The sequence below is a fragment of the Cibotium barometz genome, chromosome 5, assembly GCF_041138505.1.
Source record: "Cibotium barometz isolate CiBa-2024 chromosome 5, ASM4113850v1, whole genome shotgun sequence".
Lineage (NCBI taxonomy): Eukaryota > Viridiplantae > Streptophyta > Polypodiopsida > Cyatheales > Cibotiaceae > Cibotium > Cibotium barometz.
Window position 1 is genome coordinate 35,437,721 of NC_141050.1, and position 25,124 is coordinate 35,462,844.

Here is a 25,124-nt window from a genome sequence, read left to right on the forward strand (position 1 = left end):
TTGGGCACGCTAGAATGCGGAGGCCTGGTCCGAGGTAACTCCTCTTGGGCAAGGTGGGTCCAGAGCAACCCAAGGTGCGTTCATGAGATCCACTATATGGGTGTCCTCGTCTTGGGTCCGGAAGAAGCCGGTGATGCAACGTTGGCTAGCGACAGAGGGGCCAGGGTGGTTGGGACCACAGCATGACATCCGAATTCCAAGCCTCAGGGATCATAAGCAATTCAAGCATAGGCCAAAACTGCAAAAGGGACTCCACAGTCAATCCATCCCATCCTGGAGTCTTCCATTTACCAAGCGCTTTACTGCCCTGTTTAGTCCCATGGCTGAAAACATGGACTCTAAATCAACCGCTTCATCCATATCTACAATGTTGGAAACATGAGACAGAAGTTCTTGTCGAGCCCTACAAATGTCAGGAGGCATCTTGGGCGGTGTTGCAAAAACGTGCTGAAAATGCAAAACACATTCATGCTCTAGTTGGTGTGTGTTCTGTGTCCAATTGTCATCCTCTTTCATCATGCTAGATATACGTTGTTTTTATCTCAAAACATAAATGCTTTTGAAAAAAAGCTTTGGATAAGCTCCAAAAGGGGTTTTTGGCATGATCTAACTTGCCGATTTTCGATGGTCATTGAGAGCCAATGCATGGTTTGCATAGACAATATGATCCTTCTCTTGTTGGGATAGCATGTGAGTATGACTAGTCTCCTCCAGAAACTGCAACATATTCTTCAGCAAATATATGTATTGTCTTTCTTTCCCCAAATAACATTTGCCATATTCAATGATAATTGTTTGCATACGGGCAGCAAAATGAAACCACGCAATGTCTATGTTCTCATACGTTTCAGCCTGTAACGCGTGAATGACATCAAGAGTCATATCTTGAAATAGTGCATGCAAGAGAGAGGAATTGTTCACCAATAGAAGCCGTTCAGTGGGTAAGGAAGTCTTATCAAGAGGCATATCGAAGTGCAAACCCAACCATACCGGCACAAGATCAAAAAGGTTCAAAGAGTAATCAGTCCACATACGACACCAAACAGTGTCAACATGATCAGTATGCAAGAGGTACAAACGATCCAATCTTGCGCGGTAATCCGAATGCACATTATGGTGAAAAGTAAAACGTCCCTTATCAGCAGAAGTGGCTGTCCATAAATCTCTCAATCCAAGATCAACCACGACATTTCTCTTGGCCACTTTCTCGGAAGCAAGCATATGAGAATGACCCCGAGTATTGTCCTGAGGGGAAAGGGAGTTATTAAAATCCCCAAAAATAAGAACATAGGACAACCAAAGATACTAACTCATAAAATGCCACGGGCGGGCTGAAACTGTAGGGGTATATGCAGAGCCAAACTCATAGAGCTCCCCATTGAGCATGCACTAAAAATAATCAGCCTGCCATATGGGTCATTATAAGCCACTACAGGCTATAAAATCGTCTTGATCAGCACACAAATACCAAAACAAGAACTCAAAGCCAGCATAGTATGTACACTAACCATCAAAGAAACCTGTCTTGCCAATTAATTCATGCTTGTTATGCTCTTAAAAAAACATGATATCAAGATGCATCCTATGTACATAATCCCAAACGAGTCTCCATTTATCATAGGAACACAAACCCTGTACATTGTATGATACACATTTTATGGGTGCATTCATCATCATCAACAGGAGGAAGTAGATAGTTAAGTAACCATCATGTCTATATCACCCTGCAAAGCCCGAATGCAACCTTTCGCAACATGAGACCAGCATCTATCTCTGCAGGGATAGATGTGATACCAGAAGATGAAGCACGAGTCTGTGCGGAGGAGGGATTAGATCAATGACGGAATTGTGGCTGACGTGGCCGTATAATTTTTCTAACATTAGGGGTTTGCTAGCCATTCTTATCAAGAGCAACTTTGCAAACATCTATAGCAACATTGCCCTAGGTGTCTGTCCACAAACTGTATATAGAGATCCTGCATAACTACCCCAGACCTCTATAGAAGTGATGGCCAAAGCAGGGGAGGACTCATGAAACAAACGCCAAGCCTCCCTCGAATCCTGGCTCAAGAACAGCTGGTATAATTCCTGCTCTAGCTGAGCAAGGAAGGCCCGCTTCTTCCTTCGCACAAGGCGCCGGAAGGCAATACGTGACTGTCGGTGAGTAGTGATTCCCAAAGCAACCTCCCGCTGCAGTCGGGCTCTCTTCTCTCTGCACTCCTCATCATACCAGCTGTTCTGGGGCATACACCCAAAACGCTGTCTCTGTCCAGGCTGAGTATGTGGATATGCCTCTCTCGCTGCATCCTGTAAAGTCTCTGTCAGTATATGGGTCAGCTCCTCCAAAGGTCTCCCTGGCTCCTCTCTGCACAGACGTCTATATATCCCATCTCTGTAGACAGCATCAGTCTCTGAAGTAAAAGTATATCGAGTGTGATCTACCCCTCGTGTCCTTTGAGCTGTGGTAAAAAGAAAAGAGATGGTCAATGTCAACAATGCATGATCCACTACTACCCCAATGGGCCGAGATCCAACTCCGAGATCCAACTGTGAAGTCCTCAATGCATGAAACAAAGCTCGGCATAGCCATAACATAATCCACTGTGCTAGCACCATGTCTATGTGGAAAGCAAGTAAAACCAACTGCTGACGGAAACCTCTACAAGCCATTAAGTAGGCCAACCCATGTGCAGTCCCCATATCTACCAAATATCTCCCATACTCTGTGCACTCCACATCCTGTGAGCGTCTCTCTAATCCCATATCCAGAGTGTCCAGCTCTCTCAGCATCTCCTCTGAGGTATCATAAAAGGCTGTCTGGCGGTTACCCGTCCAAGCATTAAAGTCCCCTAACAGGATGATGTCTCCATCTCTAGAGAACTCCCATATGTCATCATCTAGCACAGAGAAAGGAGACTGTCCTCTAGGTGCTGCATATGTCGATGTACTAGGAGCAAAATAGCATATGGCAATATACAGGAATCTGCCTGTGTCGGCCCTCAGTCTCACCCACATATATCTCGCCTGATCATCTCTCCGAACGATGTGTAGAAGCGGTTGCAGCTCCTCCCTGAAAAGAACTGCCACCCCCCCCCTGATCCTCTACTATTGTGCCGATCTCGTCCCTACTCTGCAAGCTGTCTCCCATCTGTATCCTGTCACCTGTGGCATCATCTTACCAGGGGCTTGGTGAGTCTCCGAGTAGAAGACTATATCTGAAACCGGCCTCTGGTAGAAACCAAAGTGCGGTAGACTAGCAGTCACCCTTCCACTTGTAGTCCAGATATAAAAACAAATATGATTGGAGCTAGAGTGCCCCAAATCTGAAAAGAGAACGACACCTGTTGGCCCCAAAGCTTGGCGCCCCTTGCAGTATTTCTTTATTCAATTTCAAAAATATGTAAGGCTGAGTACAACAAAACCAGCCAAGAGAGTACACCTGTATGTCCAATCTGGCAACCCACAATACCTCTTAGCACAGAGGATTCACACACACAGATCTGTGTCTCAAAGCAACACTCTGTGCTTCCCTCTGATCAGCCAAGACCATTCAGCAAGACAGCCTTGAGCATACATCTGGCATATCTCATGCACATGATTCCACAACTCAACACAAACATACATTCACTGTCCAATCTCTGTTTCCACCCTTTTCAATCTGCCATACCCCTCCTCTCACAAGGGGCCAGATAGCACAACTCTGTAGCAGACATAAGCCAATGGAAAGAAAGACAGATGAACAAGTTCAGAGCTTACCAAGTCAGTGCGTGATTCTCCATCCGTGGAACAGTTCGTACCAGTCTGCACTTGACAACGACTGTTTGTACTCTTTCCCCCGCAATCACTTGACTACTGCACCAACCAAGCTCTGGAAAAGCTCTACCTGCAACTGAAGATGTTGTACCTGTCCGTACAGGTTAGTAATTCAGCAATGTACCTGTCCGTACAGCCTCTGCACACCTGACTAAATCTGTCTGTATAGAACTGTACGGACTGTGCTACTGTTGCCTGAGTCTACTTATGCGCCTGCTGTACCCGACTGTACCTGTTGGTACAGTTCTGTACCTGCAGCACAGCCGCCTGTCAGCAATCGTACAGCCACCTGTACCTGCTGTCCGTACGATTGTACCTGCAGTACAGCCTCTGTCAGTACCCAAAGCACCGCCTGTACCTGCTCAGCCTCTGTCAGCGCCGCCTGTATCAGCAGAGCCTGCAGCAGAGAAAACAACCGCCTGACCTGCAACAGCCGTACCCAGTACCTGCTTCCGTACAGAGCTGTACGGCCTGTTTTGCACAAGAAACTCCAACAAACACAGCAAACAGCAGTCAACGTTGCTTCCTCTCCCCTCCACGCTTGTTTCTTGCACGTAAGTTACACGCCTCCCAAAAAGCTAGAGAGAGAGAGAGATGAGAGAGGCATGCAACTCCAAAAGTGGAGTGGCCTCTCTCCAAAAATGTCCTAGGGCCCCAACTTTAATAAACATTAAAGTTCCCTAGGGGCCACTAAGGCCTAGGGGCAACCATAAGTAAAACATTAAAATATTAATGTTCTAGTTCCCCCCTTCACACCTAGAAATGTCCATACATCATTACCTCTGTCCGGGCACCCCAAATGTGAATCATTTAATATTTTTGCTCAGCAACCACCATGCCCACACTGGTGCTGTTCCATTTTCACAGGGCCATGACATACCCCCCCCTTGAAAAATGGCAAGCGTCCTCAATTGCATTCTGGTGATACAGCAAAATATCCAAAGTGAAATATACAATATGGTAAGATCAGCGTCCCAATCTCTCTAAGCCATGCACCTGTATCAACATTCACTGCAAACCAATGGCGTAGTAATAGTCCAAGTTGTATACCACTGTGAACCATACACAACCACAACATCCAATGTGACTAGTACACATATATCATAGAAGTCCCATAAACAGATGTACTATCAGCCATTAGTACCTTCGGGTGAGATAAAAACTGCACCAAGCGACCTCTAGATGTCATCTGAGCTTGTCTGTATCAAGGGAGTGGAGGTGCTACCCCCCTCTTGAGCATCAGGTAATGCTCCAGACCCATGCTCTGCTGAACCTGAATGAGCCACAACAAGAGTCGGCTCTAACTCAAAGGCATCGTGACATAAAGCTGCAAAACCTGAGGTGAATCTGTTAAGTCACCTTCCTCCATCCACTTCACATCCATCGGTGAATAGTTCTTGAACTTCACAAGATAGCGACGGGAAACTTTACCTCGTACCTTTCTTTCCTTATGTGCCAGTATCTACTCTAGAATAAGAACCTCATCAAGTTCCTCAACTTCCGGCTGAGCCTCATCTGATACATCCTCAAGCACATCCCCACGGAAAGGTCTAAGGAGACTCACGTGAAAAGCATTGTGAATCCTCCAGTGATCTGGTAGCTTCAAACGATAGGCTACCTCACCAATCTTTTCCAATACCTGAAAAGGCCCATAATAACGCATGCTCAACTTAGAGAATAAGCGCTCTTTACCCTTCATCTTCTTCAGTCTAGCCTTTTCAAAGCGCAAAAGAACCCAATCACCCAATGCAAACTCTAAAGCACGTCTGTAAAGGTGATGGCACGGAAGCGGTAAAGCTGTCTACGCCCTTATAGGGTGCCACACTTCCACACACGCATACAAACACACCAGAACACCAGACCAAAGAGCATAAACAAGACTTATATTTCAGATCTGGCTGTTACAACTCGTATCCAAATGAACAAAGAAATAAAAGAACTCTCTGGCATCACCAAACACCAGCCACAGCTAATCAAGAGAAATTTACAATTCTGGCTTGAGTCCCCAGAAGAGGTAAGGATCCACAAAAAAAACATACTCACGCCCTCTCTCTCTCTGGCTTTCTGTTAGCTCTACACAGCTATACTAAACAAGCATCCTTTGATTCCAGACGCTGCAGAAGCAATTCAATCATCACTCTCTACTTCACTGCTACACTGCTCCCATATTCTTTCACTGCTTGAATTCCTAGCTGTCCTGTAGTTGCTGCCAGTCCAATCCCTTCTCTCAGTGTACCACCACTTTGAAATGGTGGTCCCAACACCACAAGGTACCGATTGTCTCCGTCACCACCAACCTTTGCCAAAACAAAAGCAAGACAACTTTCCCTCTAGCATCTGCACAAATATCTGCTTGCTCGGCTCTACTAAGTTCCTTGCTTGCTTCAGCCTCTGCTGGCGTCAGAACCAGGTGAAACAATTCCATTGTTTTGACCTCAACAGCACCACACGGCCACTCACTATCGTCCCAGCCACCGCTATCACTAATATAAATGTATTCAGCCTCATCATCGCCAGCAGCTGCAGCAGTGAACACCTGTTTTCGCGAGTGGTTTCTTCTAACCGGCCCACACTCCACGCTCAAACTCTCCCTCTTCTACCTTCGCACCCCCACGCCAGGCATCATAGGCGGTCTCCTTTTCTCTCTCTCACTCTCTAGAGGCGGCTCTCTCCTAAGTTGCCAGCCACCCCGTTTCTTAGTCGTCAACTGCTGCGCCTACCACCTACTCTCTCCGCAGCGCCACAGCAAATACAAACAGAAAAAACGTCAGCACTTCCCTTGTTTTTTTCTTGCAGCTGCGCCCAGCGTTTTACTCTCTCTTGCAGCTACATTAGAGAGCTCTTCGAACAACGCCGCCTCCCCTCCTTTTCGTTTGCAGCTGCGTTGACTTGCCGGCTCTGCTCACCTCTGCGCCTATAGCTGCAGCTACGCCTGCTTCAGATCCACACGGCGCCCATACCAGCAGCCAAGCTCCTCTCTAAGCATCTGTGGCTGCAGCCAGCCACCCAAACACAAAGGGCTCCACACCTCTGCGTTCCACGAGATCCCCCTCTACAAGGCTCCACTCTCTGCTCTCCGCCTTTCAGCTGCCCTCTTCTCCCCCTCCAGAAGTCCCCCGTCTTGCCACAACTCAACCATTTCTCCTTCTTTTTACTGCGCCGACTCCCCACCCATCATCCTTCGCCAGCCTTCCTACGTTTTACTTGTTTCTGGACTGTGTGCGCTGGCGGTAGCTCCAAGCTCCACGCACACTTTGCTTTTTTTGGCCATTTTTAATATAAAATTTTTTATTTTTATTTTACTTAAGATGGCCACCCTCACTCTATCCACACCAATGTTAATGGTTGCATACACTGTTTTAAATGCAACTTAGTGCCCGCGGCCCTTGGATGCATACACATTTCAAGGCACTATTATTTCCCATGCTTCCACATCTTCAAACAGCTTCGAGTGCCTGTTCATTTTTTTGACGCGCCCACAATCAAAGCCATCGAGCAGCTGATATCATCCTCAGTGGATCTCTCACCGGACAGGCCTGTACATGCTCACATCAATGCATTTACTCTGTACACCTAGCAATGCTTTCAAAAGCAAAACTTCACACACGCCATGTACACGTATGTACATATTATCAGCCTCTATTTTTATCCACACATATTTAGCAACCCCACACTTCTGCTGAGACATTCATGTCCAGCAGCTGTACAAAGAGGCATGAAATATTCTGATCTTCCTTTGTACCTTCCACATCCTCCTGACATGCATCACAGGCTTCCTGATCTTCTTCTTTCACGGCTAACATCAATCGAGCAAAATATTTCTTCAGTCGTAAACCATTCACTCTCCTTTTATGCTTCTTTCCATCCAAATCAGCAAGCTGATAACTCCCATTATCAAATTTTCTCTCAACTTTATACGGACCCTCCCACTTTGTCTGGAATGCAGTATGAAAAGTGCTATCCAGCTTGCTATTATACCTGAGAACCAGATCACCCTCTTCAATTTCTTTCTGCTCCACCTTCTCATTCTCTCTCTCTTGTCTTTTCAATTGCATAGCCGCATAGTGATCAAATGCAAGCTCTCTGTCCAGTTGAACTATTTGCAAAGCCAGTAATCTTTCTCTGTAACAGTTAATAGGTTCATGCCCTTCTTCAATCAAAAACTTCAAAGCTGGAATTTCCACATCAATAGGCATGAGTGCTTCTTTCCCATAAACTAAATGAAAGGGTGAGAATTGTGTACCAGATTTTACATCAACCCTGTATGCCCATAATACACAATTCATCTCTATATCCCAATTCTTGATATGGCCTTCTGTCATTTTGGTTATCATCAGCTTAAATTCACCATTGAACCTTTCATTCAAGCCATTGCATTGAGGGTGATAAGGAGTGGAGTATTTGTGGTTGATATTCAATCTTCTGCATAAATGGTCAACTACCTCTCCTCTAAATTCAGGTCCATTATCTGATAGTATCTCCAGAGGAATTCCAAACCTGCAGCATATATGTTCATACACAAAATCAGCCACCTCTTTACTATCCACTCTCTTTACTGCCTTCACTTCCGCCCATTTTGATAAGTAATCTACCGCAGTAAGCACATAACACTTTCCTCTGGCTGTCCTGGGAAGTGGTCCAACTGCATCCACTCCCCATCTTTCAAAAATATCATATACCAGCATGATATTTCTCGGCTCCATTTTTAAGATCCTCTTTCCCATTCTCTGGCACTCATGGCAAGACCTGCACCAGTGTTGAACATCCTTCTGGATGGAAGGCCATACATAAGCCTCCAGTAATATCTTCTGCAAGGTGATCTTAAATGCATAATGACCCCCACATGCTCCCTCATGATTTGAAGACAGAATATAATAAATCTCTTCCCTCCAGGGAATTCTCCTCAATACCTGATCAGCTCCCTGCATTCCTCCCGCCGCACATGTTGAATACTCCATGCTGTAAATTGATGTAGCAGCCTTCTAACATTAGCCAGACATTCTTTTAATCTCGGATTCTTTGCTCGCCAGCTACCCAAGACCTGCTTTACCACTAATAGAGAATCTCCCTTTATGATTAGCTTTTGAATCTTCTGCTTTAAAGCAACCTGTAACCCTTGAAACAATGCTGTGTACTCAGCCTTATTGTTACTTTCAGCTTCCAGATGCATTCCATTCTTTAGAATCAGCACGCCTTCTGAATCCTGGATTGCATATCCCCCGGTGGCCTGATGTATACTCCTTTTATACGAACCATCAAAGAATAAAACATGAGCTCCAGGAATGATAATCTGTTCCTCTTTTTCTATCTTTGAATCCACTTCCTTCACCAGTATCGGGCCATCTTTGTATGTTAGAAGATCTGCCAGAGTTGCCTTACAAGTATCCTCAATCAAAAATGAGAAATCATACTCTTGAAGCTCCACTAACCATCGCATCATACCTTTTGAGAGTGAAGTACCATTCACCAGCTGAGGGAGTAAAGTATAATTTGTCAGCACCACAAATGGTTTCATGAGGAGATATGACCTGAATTTCCTGCAAGCATACACCAGACTTGACAAAACCAATTCAGCCTCAGTATATTTCCTCTCTGCTTCTGTCTTCACTCTACTTGCAAAATACACAGGCTTCATATATCTGGATTCATCTCCTTTCTGCATTAAGATTGCTCCGACTACATCCGGACCAAAAGATGGATTCACATAAAAGACCTGAGAGAAATCCGGAGCCTTCACACTGGAAATACCTCCCAATACCTCCTTTACTTTCTCAAACACTTCCTCGCATTCTTCATTCCATTGCAATGGTTCCTTCTTCATAGCCTGCTGAAGAGGATAAAGCAGTTGAGACATTAAAGGAACAAATCTTGCCATATATTTTACCTTTTGGACAAAAGTCTGCAGTTGCCTGGATGTTGATGGTGCAGATAATAAGACAAGAGCTTTTATCTTCTCTGGATCAGGTTCAATTCCATTCTGAGATATCACATGCCCCAATAGCTTCACCTTTGAATGTCCTAAATGACACTTCTTTGGATTCAGCTGTCCACCTGCATCATCCATTTTAGAAAATACTTGCTCCAATTTATTACCATGCTCTTTTTGAGAACTATATACACATATATCATCCAAAAAAGCTCTCACAAAATGATCTGTAAGAGGTGCAAGTACTCTATCAGTGTTCCTCTGATACCACGAGGGTGCATTTTTCAAACCAAATGGTACTACTCGGTAACAGAAGCAACCCCACGGTGTAATGATTGTGGTTTTAGCCTGATCCTCCTCAGCAATTGAGATCTGAAAATACCCAGAGAAGCCATCGCATACACTATACCTCTCATATCCAGCTACCCTGTCCAAAATATCATCAATGAACGGAAGAGGATAGTGATTGCTTTTTGTTGCAGCATTCAGAGGCTTGTAATCAATACAGACTCTCCAACCACCTGTATGCTTTGGAGTGAAGACCACTGGATTTGCCCAATCTGAGTGATCAATTGGATAAATTAACCCTGCTTTTAACAACTTACTCAGCTCCTCTCTTAATACAGGCAACAACTCTCTATTTATTCTCCTCAGTTTCTGAAACACTGGCCTCACACCCTCTTTCAATACTATAGGCATTGGCTCACATTTGAATCCTCGGATCTCTTCATATGAAGTAATAAACAAATGAGGGAATTTATGTATTACCTTCATATACTCTTCTTTCTCCACTGGCTGCAATTTAGGATTCAGCATGCCCTGTAACAGCTTCTCTTTCTCCGCACTGGGTGATGGAGGCTGCATCAGACTGTCCATATCTTCAAGTCTGCTTTCTTCTTCCCTCTTTAACTCCTCTTCAGCTTGCATCATATGCTTGCTTTCTTCTTTCATTATAAATGATACCTGGCTCTCATCATCTGAAGTAGAACTCTCTTCTTCAGTTTCACTATCTGAATACTCATCAGCACTTGTTTCTTCAGGCTCACTCTTCATTTCCCGCTTACTACTCATGTTAAATTTCCTGGCTCTCCCTCTCCTATTATGTACTGTTATGGTTCCCCTTTTCCAGTTTTGAATGGCACCCACCTGTCTGAGCCAAGGTCTGCCCAAAATCAGTGGATAGGCTCCCAAACCAGCCGGCACAATATGGCAATTTATATTGCAAACCACACCAAAAGCAGTCACTGGCACTTCTGTGCATATACCCAGACACTTTACTTTTGCATGATTTGCCAGACGGAGTCTAAAGTCTGAACTAGCATTCAGCTTCAACCCCAATCTCTCCATACAGGACTGAGTCATCACACTGATTTGTGCACCGCCATCAACATATGCCTCTCCAACACTCACATTTCCACACCAGGCATCAACTGATGGACAAATATCAGGAAGGTCTTCCACAGACATCAGCTCCATTTCGCCTTGTGTGGGTTCCTGCTCATTTACTTTCCTCGGATTTGCCAACTTCTTCCACTCTCTCTTAAGCTTCGGACACAATCCAAGCAATTGGGCAAATGTTATATTGGCTACCCTTCCCTTTAAATCTCCCATTAATGTATACTCCTCTTGGCCTTGACCAATATGCAAATCTGAAGTTTTATAATGTCTCCTTGGTTTCCTCTTTTTCTTCTCTGGTTGAGGGCTTATATCAAATTGGACATGCTTACCTTTTTTAGAAGATGGTTCAGGTTCTGCCATTGTACTCCTCGTCCTCTTTGCCACAGGCATAATCTCTGGAATGGTCTCCACTTCTATCAAGCTGAGAGCCGGTCCCTTTCCCTTATCCTCCCATTTGACTCCACTGGTAGAGGGTTGATTTGGATCTTTTACTTCAACACTATGATCCCCCGATCTATCATTAGTCCTCTGCATCACAGGATATATTCCACCGCCTGCTCTGGGCGGCTTGTCACATTGAGGGCTGATATGTCCCCGCTCCCCACAGTTCCAGCATTGGACATTACTCAAATAGTAGCCCCGTCCTCTCCCTGTTCCTCCCATGTTCCCTTCACCTGTTGAGATATTGTCCCTTCTATTATTTGGTGCACCTCGGCTTCTTCCCTTTCCACCTGCTTCCATCCAATTCAAACTTAGAGACTTCATGAGCTCCACTGCATCATGTATGTCCCTCTTCAAAGTGTCTTCCTGTTCTGGAACAACAGCAGCTTCCCTTTCAGGATGTATACTCTCAATCTCTGGCATCTTCATAAACTTCTTCGGCTCTTCCTGTATTCCCATCTGCCTCAGACGTTTTACCTTCCACTCCTTCTCACGAGCTACTCTGACAGCCTCCTCAAAGCTATCCAGGTTCTTCAGCTCCACCTTCAGACGGAGGGTTGGCTCCAGACCAGCCACAAACCGGTCTCTCTTTATCATCTGCGGGGGTACTTCAGGAATCAGAGCCTCACACCATAGACTCCACAGTCTACCAAACTCTATCAGGTACTGATCCACATCCTGACCATCCTTCTGCTGAATGTTGCACAACTCCTTCCACACCTCATTTGGACTCCTCACTCGGGCAAACTGTGCCAAGAATGCAGCTCTGACTACACGGTACTCAGGATCCTGCTGATGAATGTTCCTGTGTGTAGTCACAAACATCTGTAACCATGTTTTTGCATCACCCTGCAAGCAATAAGCCAAAATCTGAGAAAGGATCTCCGGGGTTGCCCTGTCCTTCATCAAAGCTGTAAACTCCATCTTCTCCAGAAACCTGACTGCACTTTCCTGTGGCAATCCCCAATACTCTGGAAAATCTTGAGCCATCTTTCCAAATCTTGCTTCACACAGCCCCTATCTTCTTTCACAAACCAGAGGAAATCTGGTCCTCTGTGGAGGCACCAAAAAGTGATGGCACGGAAGCGGTAAAGCTGTCTACGCCCTTATAGGGTGCCACACTTCCACACACGCATACAAACACACCAGAACACCAGACCAAAGAGCATAAACAAGACTTATATTTCAGATCTGGCTGTTACAACTCGTATCCAAATGAACAAAGAAATAAAAGAACTCTCTGGCATCACCAAACACCAGCCACAGCTAATCAAGAGAAATTTACAATTCTGGCTTGAGTCCCCAGAAGAGGTAAGGATCCACAAAAAAAACATACTCACGCCCTCTCTCTCTCTGGCTTTCTGTTAGCTCTACACAGCTATACTAAACAAGCATCCTTTGATTCCAGACGCTGCAGAAGCAATTCAATCATCACTCTCTACTTCACTGCTACACTGCTCCCATATTCTTTCACTGCTTGAATTCCTAGCTGTCCTGTAGTTGCTGCCAGTCCAATCCCTTCTCTCAGTGTACCACCACTTTGAAATGGTGGTCCCAACACCACAAGGTACCGATTGTCTCCGTCACCACCAACCTTTGCCAAAACAAAAGCAAGACAACTTTCCCTCTAGCATCTGCACAAATATCTGCTTGCTCGGCTCTACTAAGTTCCTTGCTTGCTTCAGCCTCTGCTGGCGTCAGAACCAGGTGAAACAATTCCATTGTTTTGACCTCAACAGCACCACACGGCCACTCACTATCGTCCCAGCCACCGCTATCACTAATATAAATGTATTCAGCCTCATCATCGCCAGCAGCTGCAGCAGTGAACACCTGTTTTCGCGAGTGGTTTCTTCTAACCGGCCCACACTCCACGCTCAAACTCTCCCTCTTCTACCTTCGCACCCCCACGCCAGGCATCATAGGCGGTCTCCTTTTCTCTCTCTCACTCTCTAGAGGCGGCTCTCTCCTAAGTTGCCAGCCACCCCGTTTCTTAGTCGTCAACTGCTGCGCCTACCACCTACTCTCTCCGCAGCGCCACAGCAAATACAAACAGAAAAAACGTCAGCACTTCCCTTGTTTTTTTCTTGCAGCTGCGCCCAGCGTTTTACTCTCTCTTGCAGCTACATTAGAGAGCTCTTCGAACAACGCCGCCTCCCCTCCTTTTCGTTTGCAGCTGCGTTGACTTGCCGGCTCTGCTCACCTCTGCGCCTATAGCTGCAGCTACGCCTGCTTCAGATCCACACGGCGCCCATACCAGCAGCCAAGCTCCTCTCTAAGCATCTGTGGCTGCAGCCAGCCACCCAAACACAAAGGGCTCCACACCTCTGCGTTCCACGAGATCCCCCTCTACAAGGCTCCACTCTCTGCTCTCCGCCTTTCAGCTGCCCTCTTCTCCCCCTCCAGAAGTCCCCCGTCTTGCCACAACTCAACCATTTCTCCTTCTTTTTACTGCGCCGACTCCCCACCCATCATCCTTCGCCAACCTTCCTACGTTTTACTTGTTTCTGGACTGTGTGCGCTGGCGGTAGCTCCAAGCTCCACGCACACTTTGCTTTTTTTGGCCATTTTTAATATAAAATTTTTTATTTTTATTTTACTTAAGATGGCCACCCTCACTCTATCCACACCAATGTTAATGGTTGCATACACTGTTTTAAATGCAACTTAGTGCCCGCGGCCCTTGGATGCATACACATTTCAAGGCACTATTATTTCCCATGCTTCCACATCTTCAAACAGCTTCGAGTGCCTGTTCATTTTTTTGACGCGCCCACAATCAAAGCCATCGAGCAGCTGATATCATCCTCAGTGGATCTCTCACCGGACAGGCCTGTACATGCTCACATCAATGCATTTACTCTGTACACCTAGCAATGCTTTCAAAAGCAAAACTTCACACACGCCATGTACACGTATGTACATATTATCAGCCTCTATTTTTATCCACACAACGGTCTGCGGCTTTCTTTTACTTCTGCTGAGTTTTCTGGAGTGCCAACTTAACTCTCCGATAAGCTTCATCCATACTCTCTACATACTGATCAGCCTCAAAGATCTTATCCTTTGTATACAAAATGGGTGGTACCTTCTTCCCTCCTTCCACAATCTCAAAGGCGCCTTGCCTGTCGAGGTATGAACAGTGTTGTTATATGCAAACTCCACCAAAGGAAGAAACTTTTCCCATTGTTGCTTGTGCTCTGACACATAACATTTAAGAAGATCTAACACTGTAGAGTTAGCCTCTTCCGACTGACCATCTATTTGTGGATGAAATGACGATGAAAACTTGAGAGTTGTACCCATGTTGTCAAACAACCCTCTCCAGAACAAACTCGTCATCCGTGGATCACGGTCACTAATGATAGACGTAGGCAAGCCATGATACTTGAAGATGTTCGCCATGAACAACTTCACCATATGATCCACTTTGATCGTCTTACGCACGGGAATGAAATGAGCCTGCTTACTGAACCTTCATATGATAGTCCAAATGCCATCATTGCCCGTTTGTGTCCATGGAAGATCAAATATAAAATCCATGGCAATGCTCTCCCAAGGTGTATCTAGAATAGATAAAGGCTGTAGTAATCCTGGTGTCTTTTGACGGTCAAACTTTACCTTCTGACATACGATGCATTGCCTAACAAAGGCATCAACATCTCTTCTCAAGGTTAGCCAATAAAAGAAAGTCTCCACTGCTTTTACCGTAGATAAATACCTCTATGACCTGCATACGGTGGAGCATGACTTTCAATCATAACCTTGAGTCGCAATGACCTGGTAACACAGTCTGCCATGCATCCATAGAAACCCATCCCTGAGAGTATAGTGCTCATGCCGCTGACCCTCAGACATCTGATCATACAACCTTTCAAAGTCCTCATCATGGACATACTGCTCTTTCATTTCATCAAGCTCATGATGATAAGCAAGTGAAATTGCTGAGACCTATGGCTTGCGTGACAAAGCATCTGCCACTACATTTTTTTTGCCTTCCACATGCACAATCTGGAAGTGAAACATAGACAAAAAGTTTGCCCAACGCATATGCTTCTCTGAAAGCTTAGTTTGCGTGAGGAAATAACGCAAGGTCTAATGATCTATCTGCACAGTGAAATCAACCCCAAGCAAATAGTGTAGAAAGAGCATGAATTACAGCCAACATCTCTTTCTCATAAACCTGTAAATGCTTCTCGACATCTTGCAATATTCTACTCTCATAGGCTATCACATGTCCTTCCTCCATGAGAACTGCCCCAATGCTACTTCCACATGCATCACACTGGACGACAAAAGCCTTTCGGAGGTCCGGTAACACCAAAACTGGATCCGAAGTAAGCTTTTCTTTGAGGCTGTAATTTCCCGATCAGCCCATCTAAAGGAGTTGCCTTCTTTGTCAAGGCATGAAGAGGCGAAGCAATTTCAGCAAAATACAGTATGTACCGCCTGTAATAGGAACACAATCCTAGAAAGCTGCGTACATCATGCACGGTCCTCAAATCTGGCCAAGTAAGAATTGCTTCCACCTTCACTGGATCCATACGGACTCCATGCTTAGACACAATATGCCCCAAGAAATGTATCTCTTGCAAAAAGAACTCACTCTTCTTGCCATTAATAACCAGCCTATGGTTCCTGAGTTCTGCAAACACAATGGCCAAATGTGTTGTATACTCTTCCTCAGTTTGTGAATGCACAATCATATCATCAAAGAATGTGCCCACAAACGCTCTATGAGGCCTGAAAATCCTGTCCATCATTCTGTTAAATGTGGCAAGTGCATTTGTCAAACCAAAGGGCATAACCAAGAACTCATACAACCCAAACGTGGTTCGAAATGTTGTCTTATGCACATCCTCGGGTCTAAAAGGTATCTGATGATACCCGCTTTTCAAGTCAATGCGACTAAAGACTGTGAAGCCCTGTAAGCGGTCCAAAATGTCATCGATCCTCGGTATGGGGAATCGATTCTTGATGGTATTCTTGTTCAGCGCCCTGTAATCAATACACATGCGCCAAGAACCATCCTTCTTTTGCACTAAGAGTACAGGTGAGCAAAAGGGTGATGAGCTAGGCTGTATCAACCCTTTATTCAGAAGCTCCTGTACCTGACTCATAATTTCTTCTTGTTGGGCTGCACTAACACGGTACGGCGGTCTGTTGGGTGGAGTACTACCAAGAATTAGATCAATGGCATGATCTTCTGGCCTCTCCGGAGGAAGTTCCCCTGGCAATGACTCGGAAAAACAATCTTGGAACTCACATAAGAAATTAGTCCTGTCATTATCTAACATAGACAAATTAGACTTAAGACTCATCATCTTGTGCATCCTTTACATAAATCAAGTACGTGGAAAGATGCTTTCTCATTACTGATGAAATTGCCAAAGCTGATACAATAGGAACAGATTCCCCTTTAAGTTTTACATCCAAAACATGTTCTTTCCCTCTATGAGTCAGAGTGATTTTCCTATTGTATGTGTCCACCACCGCATGTACTCTGTGGCACCATGGCATACCCAACAAAACATCACAGCCATCAAGTGGCATGATGAAAAACTCTTTGCTGTCCACATAACCCTGCAAATGAAGCTTGAGCTTCCCAATGATAGGAGTAACGGGTTCTGCATACCCTGGACAAGCCATGTTAGCCTCATATAACGGCCCCATCTCCTCTGCACGAATCCCCAATCAGCCAGCCAAATCCGGTGAAATAAAGTTGGCTCTAGCACCTGTGTCAAAGAATATCAAGGCATTTTGATCTCTTACTTTGCCCCATGCCCTGCACAACTCTGTCTCTTCACCACCTGGCTGTTCCCCAACAAGATCAGGAACTAACCCTGCAGAAGGTTTTGGTTTCTTTGACTTGGGCTCTCCTTTATTGTCAGAGTCCTTTTGGGACTTTCTCTTGGGACAATTAAATGACATATGTCCCTCTTCTGTACAGTAAAAACATTTCCGAGCATCTCTCACTTTCCTCAGAAGTTCTATTGGGCATTGACAACTTCTTATACCGCGTCTCTGAAGACCCTTTAGCATCACGAGAAGCATGCCCAGATTTTTCAGCTTTCTTGCTCGAGTTCTTACTTCCTTTAAACCCAGATGAACCTCTAGTGAGTAACGCATTAGCTGTCATAGCATTCTCTATCATCTGTGACACGTTCGTTACTCGAGTCTTGATACAATAATCACGCACCTCTTTGGGCAGCCCACAACAATACTTCTCTACCTGCTCAGACAAAGGCACTGCACGGTAAGAAGTCACTAGGAGTAAAGCTTCCCAAAACTTCTTGTTATAATCTTCCAAATTTTCACATTTTGAAGCATTTAAGTTGTGCCATGCAGTCATAACATCCACCTCAAATGTAGATGTGAGCCATACGGAAGAGAAGACCTGTTTAAATTGTACCCAAGTAGTGGGTGCTATGCCCTGCAGAAGAAGAGTAGACCACCACTGCATTGCCTTTGAGAAAAGTCGCAACTTTTCTCACCTTTGAGGACTCCGTGTAATTACCCCCAAAAAAAGCAGCATCAAACTGCTGTAAAAAGGTAAGTGCCTTTAATTTATCTTTGGCTCCACTGAATGTATCAAATTTCACAGCAGCTCTCCCTTCCTTATAATCCTTCGCCTTTCCCATAGGCGTTAGATTATCGTATGGAAGTGGCTTCCCAAGATTGCTGCCCCCAACATTCATGCCCATCATAGGGTCAACATTACCCATTCCCACACCTGGCATGCCATACATTCCAGCCATGTTTCCAAACATTCCATTATGCATACCGGGTTACATGCCACCATACATATTTGCTTGCATTCCAGGTTGCATGCTCCCAAACATATTTCCTTGCATTCCGGACTGCATACCACCATACATATTCCCCTGCATTCCAAGCTGAAAATTAGCTCCACAAGGCCCTGCCATACCCATGCCTCCCTGAGGATAACCCCCAGTCATAGATTGGAACACCGAGCCACCACCAAAATAACCTGGATGCATGGTCTGCTGAGGAATAGATGGCTGTCCAAAGAAGGAACTCTGAGAGTTAGCACCATAAGCATGCTGCATGTTCGGAAACTGTCCAAAAGATGGATCCTGTGGGAAGGCACCACTATGGCCTTGAGGAAGGTTCTTAGAACGCACCTTCTTCTTCTTCTTTTCGGGCTCTGTACGGGATCTCATAAATTCAGCAAACTTCTCACTTTGTGTGAGCTGCATAAACACATCCATAACACCAGCCAAACGATTTTTAAACTGAGCATCATCTTCCTCTTTACCAAGCAGATCTTCTGGCTGTGTTACATCCTCATAATGCTCATCATCTGCAGCCTGTTCTCTCGCAAGAATATCCTCAGATTCATTTCTTTCAGGAGAGGTCTCTTGCTCTTCCTCTTCATGATAAAAGTACTCGTCTTCTGTATCAGACATGTTGCTGAATTTTTCAGCAATGGCTTTCCTCGAGGCAACCATGAGCTCACCCCCTTAAGAAAGTTGATGATAGGTCCCGGGGACGGAACCTTGAAACCGGCCTCTGGTAGAAACCAAAGTGCGGTAGACTAGCACTCACCCTTCCACTTGTAGTCCAGATATAAAAACAAATATGATTGGAGCTAGAGTGCCCCAAATCTGAAAAGAGAACGACACCTGTTGGCCCCAAAGCTTGGCGCCCCTTGCGGTATTTCTTCATTCAATTTCAAAAATGTGTAAGGCTGAGTACAACAAAACCAGCCAAGAGAGTACACCTGTATGTCCAATCTCGCAGCCCACAATACCTCTTAGCACAGAGGATTCACACACAGATCTGTGTCTCAAAGCAACACTCTGTGCTTCCCTCTTATCAGCCAAGACCATTCAGCAGGACAGCCTTCAGCATACATCTGGCATATCTCATGCACATGATTCCACAACTCAGCACAAACATACATTCACTATCCAATCTCTGTTTCCACCCTTTTCAATCTCCCATACCCCTCCTCTCACAAGGGGCCAGATAGCACAACTCTACAGCAGACATAAGCCAATGGAAAGAAAGACAGATGAACAAGTTCAGAGCTTACCAAGTCAGTGCGTGATTCTCTATCCGTGGAACAGTTCGTACCAGTCTGCACTTGACAACGACTGTCTCTACTCTTTCCCCTGCAATCACTTGACTACTGCACCAACCAAGCTCTGGAAAAGCTCTGCCTGCAACAACTGAAGATGCTGTACCTGTCCGTACAGGTCAGTAATTCAGCAATGTACCTGTCCGTACAGCCTCTGCACACCTGACTGAATCTGTCCGTACAGAACTGTACGGACTGTGCTACTGTCGCCTGAGTCTACTTATGCGCCTGCTGTACCCGACTGTACCTGATGGTACAGTTCTGTACCTGCAGCACAGCCGCCTGTCAGCAATCGTACAGCCACCTGTACCTGCTGTCCGTACGATTATACCTGCAGTACAACCTCTGTCAGTACCCAAAGCACCGCCTGTACCTGCTCAGCCTCTGTCAGCGCCGCCTGTATCAACAGAGCCTGCAACAGAGAAAACAGCCGCCTGACCTGCAGAGCAGCCATACACAGTACCTGCTTCCGTACAGAGCTGTACGGCCTGTTTTGCACAAAAAACTCCAACAAACACAGCAAACAAAAGTCGACGTTGCTTCCTCTCCCCTCCACGCTTGTTTCTTGCACGTAAGTTACACGCCTCCCAAAAAGCTAGAGAGAGAGAGATGAGAGAGGCATGCAACTCCAAAACTGGAGTGGCCTCTCTCCAAAAATGTCCTAGGGCCCCAACTTTAATAAACATTAAGACGTGGCTGAGGCAGGCAGTGCCACCAGTCTTGGCGGACTCTCTCCACTTGTGTTGGTTGGCTGGCGAAGGCAGCAAAAAGGGGAGGCAGAGCCCAAAGTGGCAGGCGGAAGGGGGCAGAAGGTGGCGGCACTAGGCTCTGACATGTCAGCAGCAGTGGCACTTGGATCTGCGACAGCTGGTTCCATGGCTCTGATACCACTGTTGGTGCAGGTCTCAGAGAGAGAGAGAGAGAGAAAGAGAGAAATGAAATGAAATGAAATGTTATATTAACGTCTTCAAAAGGCCAAAGTGACCTATGAGACCAAAGTTACAACCATGTGACTCTGATACAGTATCTGGAAAAGAAAATAAAGGACTGAAGGTAAGTATCTAGCCCTACAATACATCAGTAGGAAGCATCTGGAAGCAGCAACTAGGGAGAGTGGGAAGCTAATGCTACTAGTCAAAATGGGGTACATGAGTACATGGGGGAGTACAAAAGTGACAGTGAGAGAGATGGAAGATGACAACCAGCACACGAAGGAGATTAAGGGAGAAATCACTGGAGTCGCGAAGTTGGGAAAAGCATTTTTTCTATTAATGTGTAAGCCTCCTTTTATTACAAGTGATGGCCTTAGGCCCATATAGTAACAATGACACATGTATACAAGGGATATAGCAAGTAAATCCTCTTATGCCATGTGCACATCTAGGTGTGCAATTATGTGTACCTATACTAATATAAGCGCTATGTGCTAGACTAAGGTCTACAACCATTTATTAATCCTAACACCTAATGTGCCCCTAGCACTTATTTGTTTATGTGCATGTGTGCCCCCCTCTTCCCTCTATACACAATGATCATTCCGATTCCCTCATCACATGTGACTGTCAGCAACCAATCTAAGCAGTGCTACCATCTCTCTCCAAATCTTCCTCTTCTCTAAGCCACCGCTCTTCGCAATCGTATGCCAACTTCCATTACTTCTTCCTACTTCGGGAGTTGCCCTCCGGCCTTCTTCCCCTATCCTCCATTCATGCCAACGAAACTTCTTATTGACTGTGTTTCAACTGCCCTTTTCCCTTTGCTCATTTCATCTATGAAAACCTATGCCAAAGATGCCGTCACCTCCGGCTCCCCACAGGTGTACAAGTTTCCTAACTAACTTTTTTCAGCACTTCACTTCACAGTTATTTCCATTGCATCTACAATGCTTCACACTTCATAGCATTCTCATTGTATATATTAAGCACCAATCACTGTTGAACAGCCATTTGCTATGATATTTTCTTTTGGTTATCAGTCTCACTATTCAGTTTTTTACTCTTGGTTATCAGTCTCCCTATTCAGTTTATCTACAGTCCTTCACATGCTGCATCTTCTTCTTGGCTTCACCAAGGACAGTGAGCACTCTAGTGGTAGGCGACTAAGAGTGCCCAGATTGGCGGAACTCCACTTTTTCACACTCGCTCAGTGGAACTTCACTTAAATGGACCAGAGGAGAGTGGGGCAGCAGGGTTAGACGGTGTCTCATGGGAATTCCCAAGGGCCATCCATCTAAACGGCTATTTCAAGGGGCATGCATCAAATTAGTCACTCTCTGGCGCAAGTCATTGAGGGGACGCTCTCCATCGCACCACCTACCAGATTTCACCTACCAACTCTCCAGGCTAAAAAGGACTCTCCAGAGTAGGGACCTGGAGATCTTCTCTCTATTGAGCATTGTCATTGACATACAAGTCTAGAGTTCTACACCTAGAGTCTTCCATTTGGCTTCTAGCAGAATCTATATCGTGAGTATTGTGCACTGCTCTGTGTCTTGTCATCTTGGGTATCATTCAATGTGTGAGGAACCTTCTGTGTTAATCTGCACGATCTCCTTGTCGTGACTCCCGTCCACAAGGAACAATCCACTCCTTAGTGAGCCGAGCAGCCCAACCTGCTACAACTTACTAGCAAGGTTGTGGACTCAAACTCTGTGCTAGAGCTTCCATCACACCACCATGTTCTGCATTTTCAAATATTGATGTTTCCATTGGAGCTATGGAAGCTCCCTCTATGGATTTTCAGGAAACCAAACTCCTTTAAGAGGAGTGGTCTAAATTTACCAATGGGCATCCATCTAAGTTACCTTATTCACAATGATAAGCTTCATGGACAAGCTAATCTCAACCCATACACTTATCTCACTACTCAATGTCTCACACAAATGATCATAAGTACAACCAATTTGTAGCTCCGCTAAGCTCCAAGAACCACACAAATGAGTGGTCCAAGGCCATGCCAAACAAGTGGCCCAAAAGTATATGCATGACAACCAAAACTTTTTGCCCATCTAGAAAGTTCTTCACCCCTTGCACATCTACTTCCACAAATAACAAATAGTCGTAGAAACAATGAACCATACAACCATGAACTGTGCTACTTCTCCATCAACCAAATCAAAAGACACAGGTAGGAGTGATAGAGGACTTTTGTCCACATATGAGTTGCAGAATTACCATCAAGAAAATAAACGTTTTTTTTTTCCATTCCGTCGAACACAATAAGCAAGCATGCCCCAATCTGCCACCTAACCCTTGCTCCATTGCCTCCACATCCGTAGTTCTTCCTCAGTCAGCCCCGGTAAAACCCCACCACTGGACCTAGTCATCAGTATCATCCTTTATAGGGTGCTGTACAATAAGCAAGAAAAGCTTTCCCAAGAGCTAGAAACCCAGGAGGAGGGACCGTTGATGAGGGAATTCAGTGTTGTACTATTGAAGGCTGCCTAGTTTTAGTTGTATTTCACCGTGATAGTACCGAAGACATTAATTCTAAGTACATTGCTCAGCAGGCTCGCTTAGATTCGATCCCACTAAACAAGACACCAGCCAACTTTAGCAACGGAATGCGTTCTACAAGTTTAAGTTAATTGCACTAGCTGCGCGATTGGTATTCGCACAAGTGAAATTTGCACGCCGTTTCATATTCACAACACTAGTTGGTGCAGATGTGATTTTTGATGTAAGGTGGTTTAGATAGTCAATCCATGATTAGTTAGAATATAAATCAATTGGCTATCGCAGACACGCTTCCAAGACTAGTAGTCATCCGATAGCTCCCAGAAGTCCATTATCTCTAGTGTCCATTCTTCTAGTATATGGTTTTACTATTGATTCTTATGTAGTTGGGACTAACCATGTAAGTGAGTTTTCTCAGAACCAGGTGCAGATTGTACCAAGAAAGAGAAAAACAGTGAGAGGAAAGAATAAAAGGACCACAAGACCAAAGCAACCTCATAAGAAAGAGAAAAAGAGTGAGGAAAGAATAAAAGGACCACAAGACCAAAGCAACCTCACAATGTCAAGTCATCCAATCCACGGTCTAGTCTGCAGTGTACTGCCAAGGGTGGTCAAGTTAGTCGTGCAAGTCCTGCACAAGTCAAACCGTGTCAATCTCACACAAGATCTAGCCCTATTGTATGATGTAATGATGTACAAGGTATTCCGAAGACTTACTAGACCCATGGTCGGGTGTCCATACAGTCAAGCAAAGGTCGGTGTCAATGTCTAGCAAGTCTAGGTATGTGCAAATCCAGAACACAATTGCACTAGCAATATCCAGAAGTGTAGAGCATGGGTTGTCCACGGTCTAGTCTGCAGTGTACCGTCAAGGGTGGTCAAGTTAGTCATGCAAGTCCTGCACAAGTCAAGCCGTGTCAATCCCACACAAGATCTAGCCCTATTGTATGATGTAATGATGTACAAGGTATTCCGAAGTCTTACTAGACCCATGGTCGGGTGTCCATACAGTCAAGCAAAGGTCGGTGTCAATGTCTAGCAAGTCTACATACATGCAAATCCGAAGACAATGGCACTAGCAATATCCAGAAGTGTAGAGCATGGGTTGTAGTGGACAAGCCATGGGCAGCCCAAAAAGGGGCCAAAGCCAAGCCCACAAGGGGGCTAAAGGACTTAGGGCCAGGGGCGCCCAAAGGGACTGCACATTAGGACACCTTTTTGGCCCACAAAAGGCTGTTAGGGGTCTTAAGCATGCATCTCATGTGCACAAGGCAGGGCAAAACTCTAATGCAGCAAGAAGGCAGCAAGGCAAGGCAAGGCAAAGAGAGGAAGGCATAGAGAAGGCGAACTGCAGCCAGCAAGTGAAATGCACATTTCAGCTCCCTTCTCAAGGCTAACGCAGATCGGTCTAGAAATCGGCCAGCAGAGGGCAGCCAGAATAGCAGTCTTCTGAGCAGCCAAGGTCAAGTCCAGAGGTGTGTTCTCCAAGGGGAAACCAAAGGGAAACACAAAGAATCAGGTCAGTACAGTCAGGGGCAGAATTCAGCCGTATTATTGTTCTCTCTTATCTGCAACCGTCAGGCAAATACATGCCCCTTCAGAAGGTGTTCGGGACCCAATCCTGTGTACGGTGCAAGTCTCTCTCTCTCTCTCTCCTCTTTGCATTCAAGTTAAGTTAATCTAATTTGCAAAGTTACCAAGCAGATCCTCCAAGCTTCCGCATGTAACTTGGACAAGCAATCATGCCGATTCATTTGCCACATGTAGCAAAACAGGAACCATATAGCAACACACAAAAATTATAATTGTGTTAAGAAATCACTTTGAGCCTACTGCTGCGGCCATACTCAGATCAATTTGAAACGAGAAACAAAAGAAAACACACCCTTTGAAGCACTTTTTGAATCCGCGTAACTGCCGCATCCACTGCTTCCTGAGACGGCCCTTTGACAACTGCAGCATATACGAATAACCACATTAGGAAAGG

General features: G+C 45.3%; 1 protein-coding gene and 1 long non-coding RNA gene across 6 annotated transcripts in view; both read right to left on the reverse strand.

Moving 5' to 3' along the window:
• Nucleotides 1-25,124, reverse strand: part of LOC147638411 (uncharacterized) — a 175,799-nt gene that overhangs the window by 118,571 nt on the left and 32,104 nt on the right. For all 5 annotated transcript variants that reach the window (XR_015265871.1, XR_015265872.1, XM_086798342.1 and 2 more), the window contains one exon: nt 25,023-25,090. Coding sequence is in view for 3 of the 5 variants with exons in the window: in XM_086798342.1 (XP_086654468.1) it covers nt 25,023-25,090 (68 nt within the window). In the remaining 2 variants the exon portion in view is untranslated. The remainder of the gene's footprint in view (nt 1-25,022; nt 25,091-25,124) is intronic.
• On the reverse strand, nt 22,852-24,249 carry LOC147638412 (uncharacterized). Its single transcript, XR_015265873.1, has 2 exons — nt 23,855-24,249; nt 22,852-23,768 (listed from the first exon to the last, which is right to left on the reverse strand). It is a non-coding gene; the product is annotated as an uncharacterized LOC147638412 (long non-coding RNA).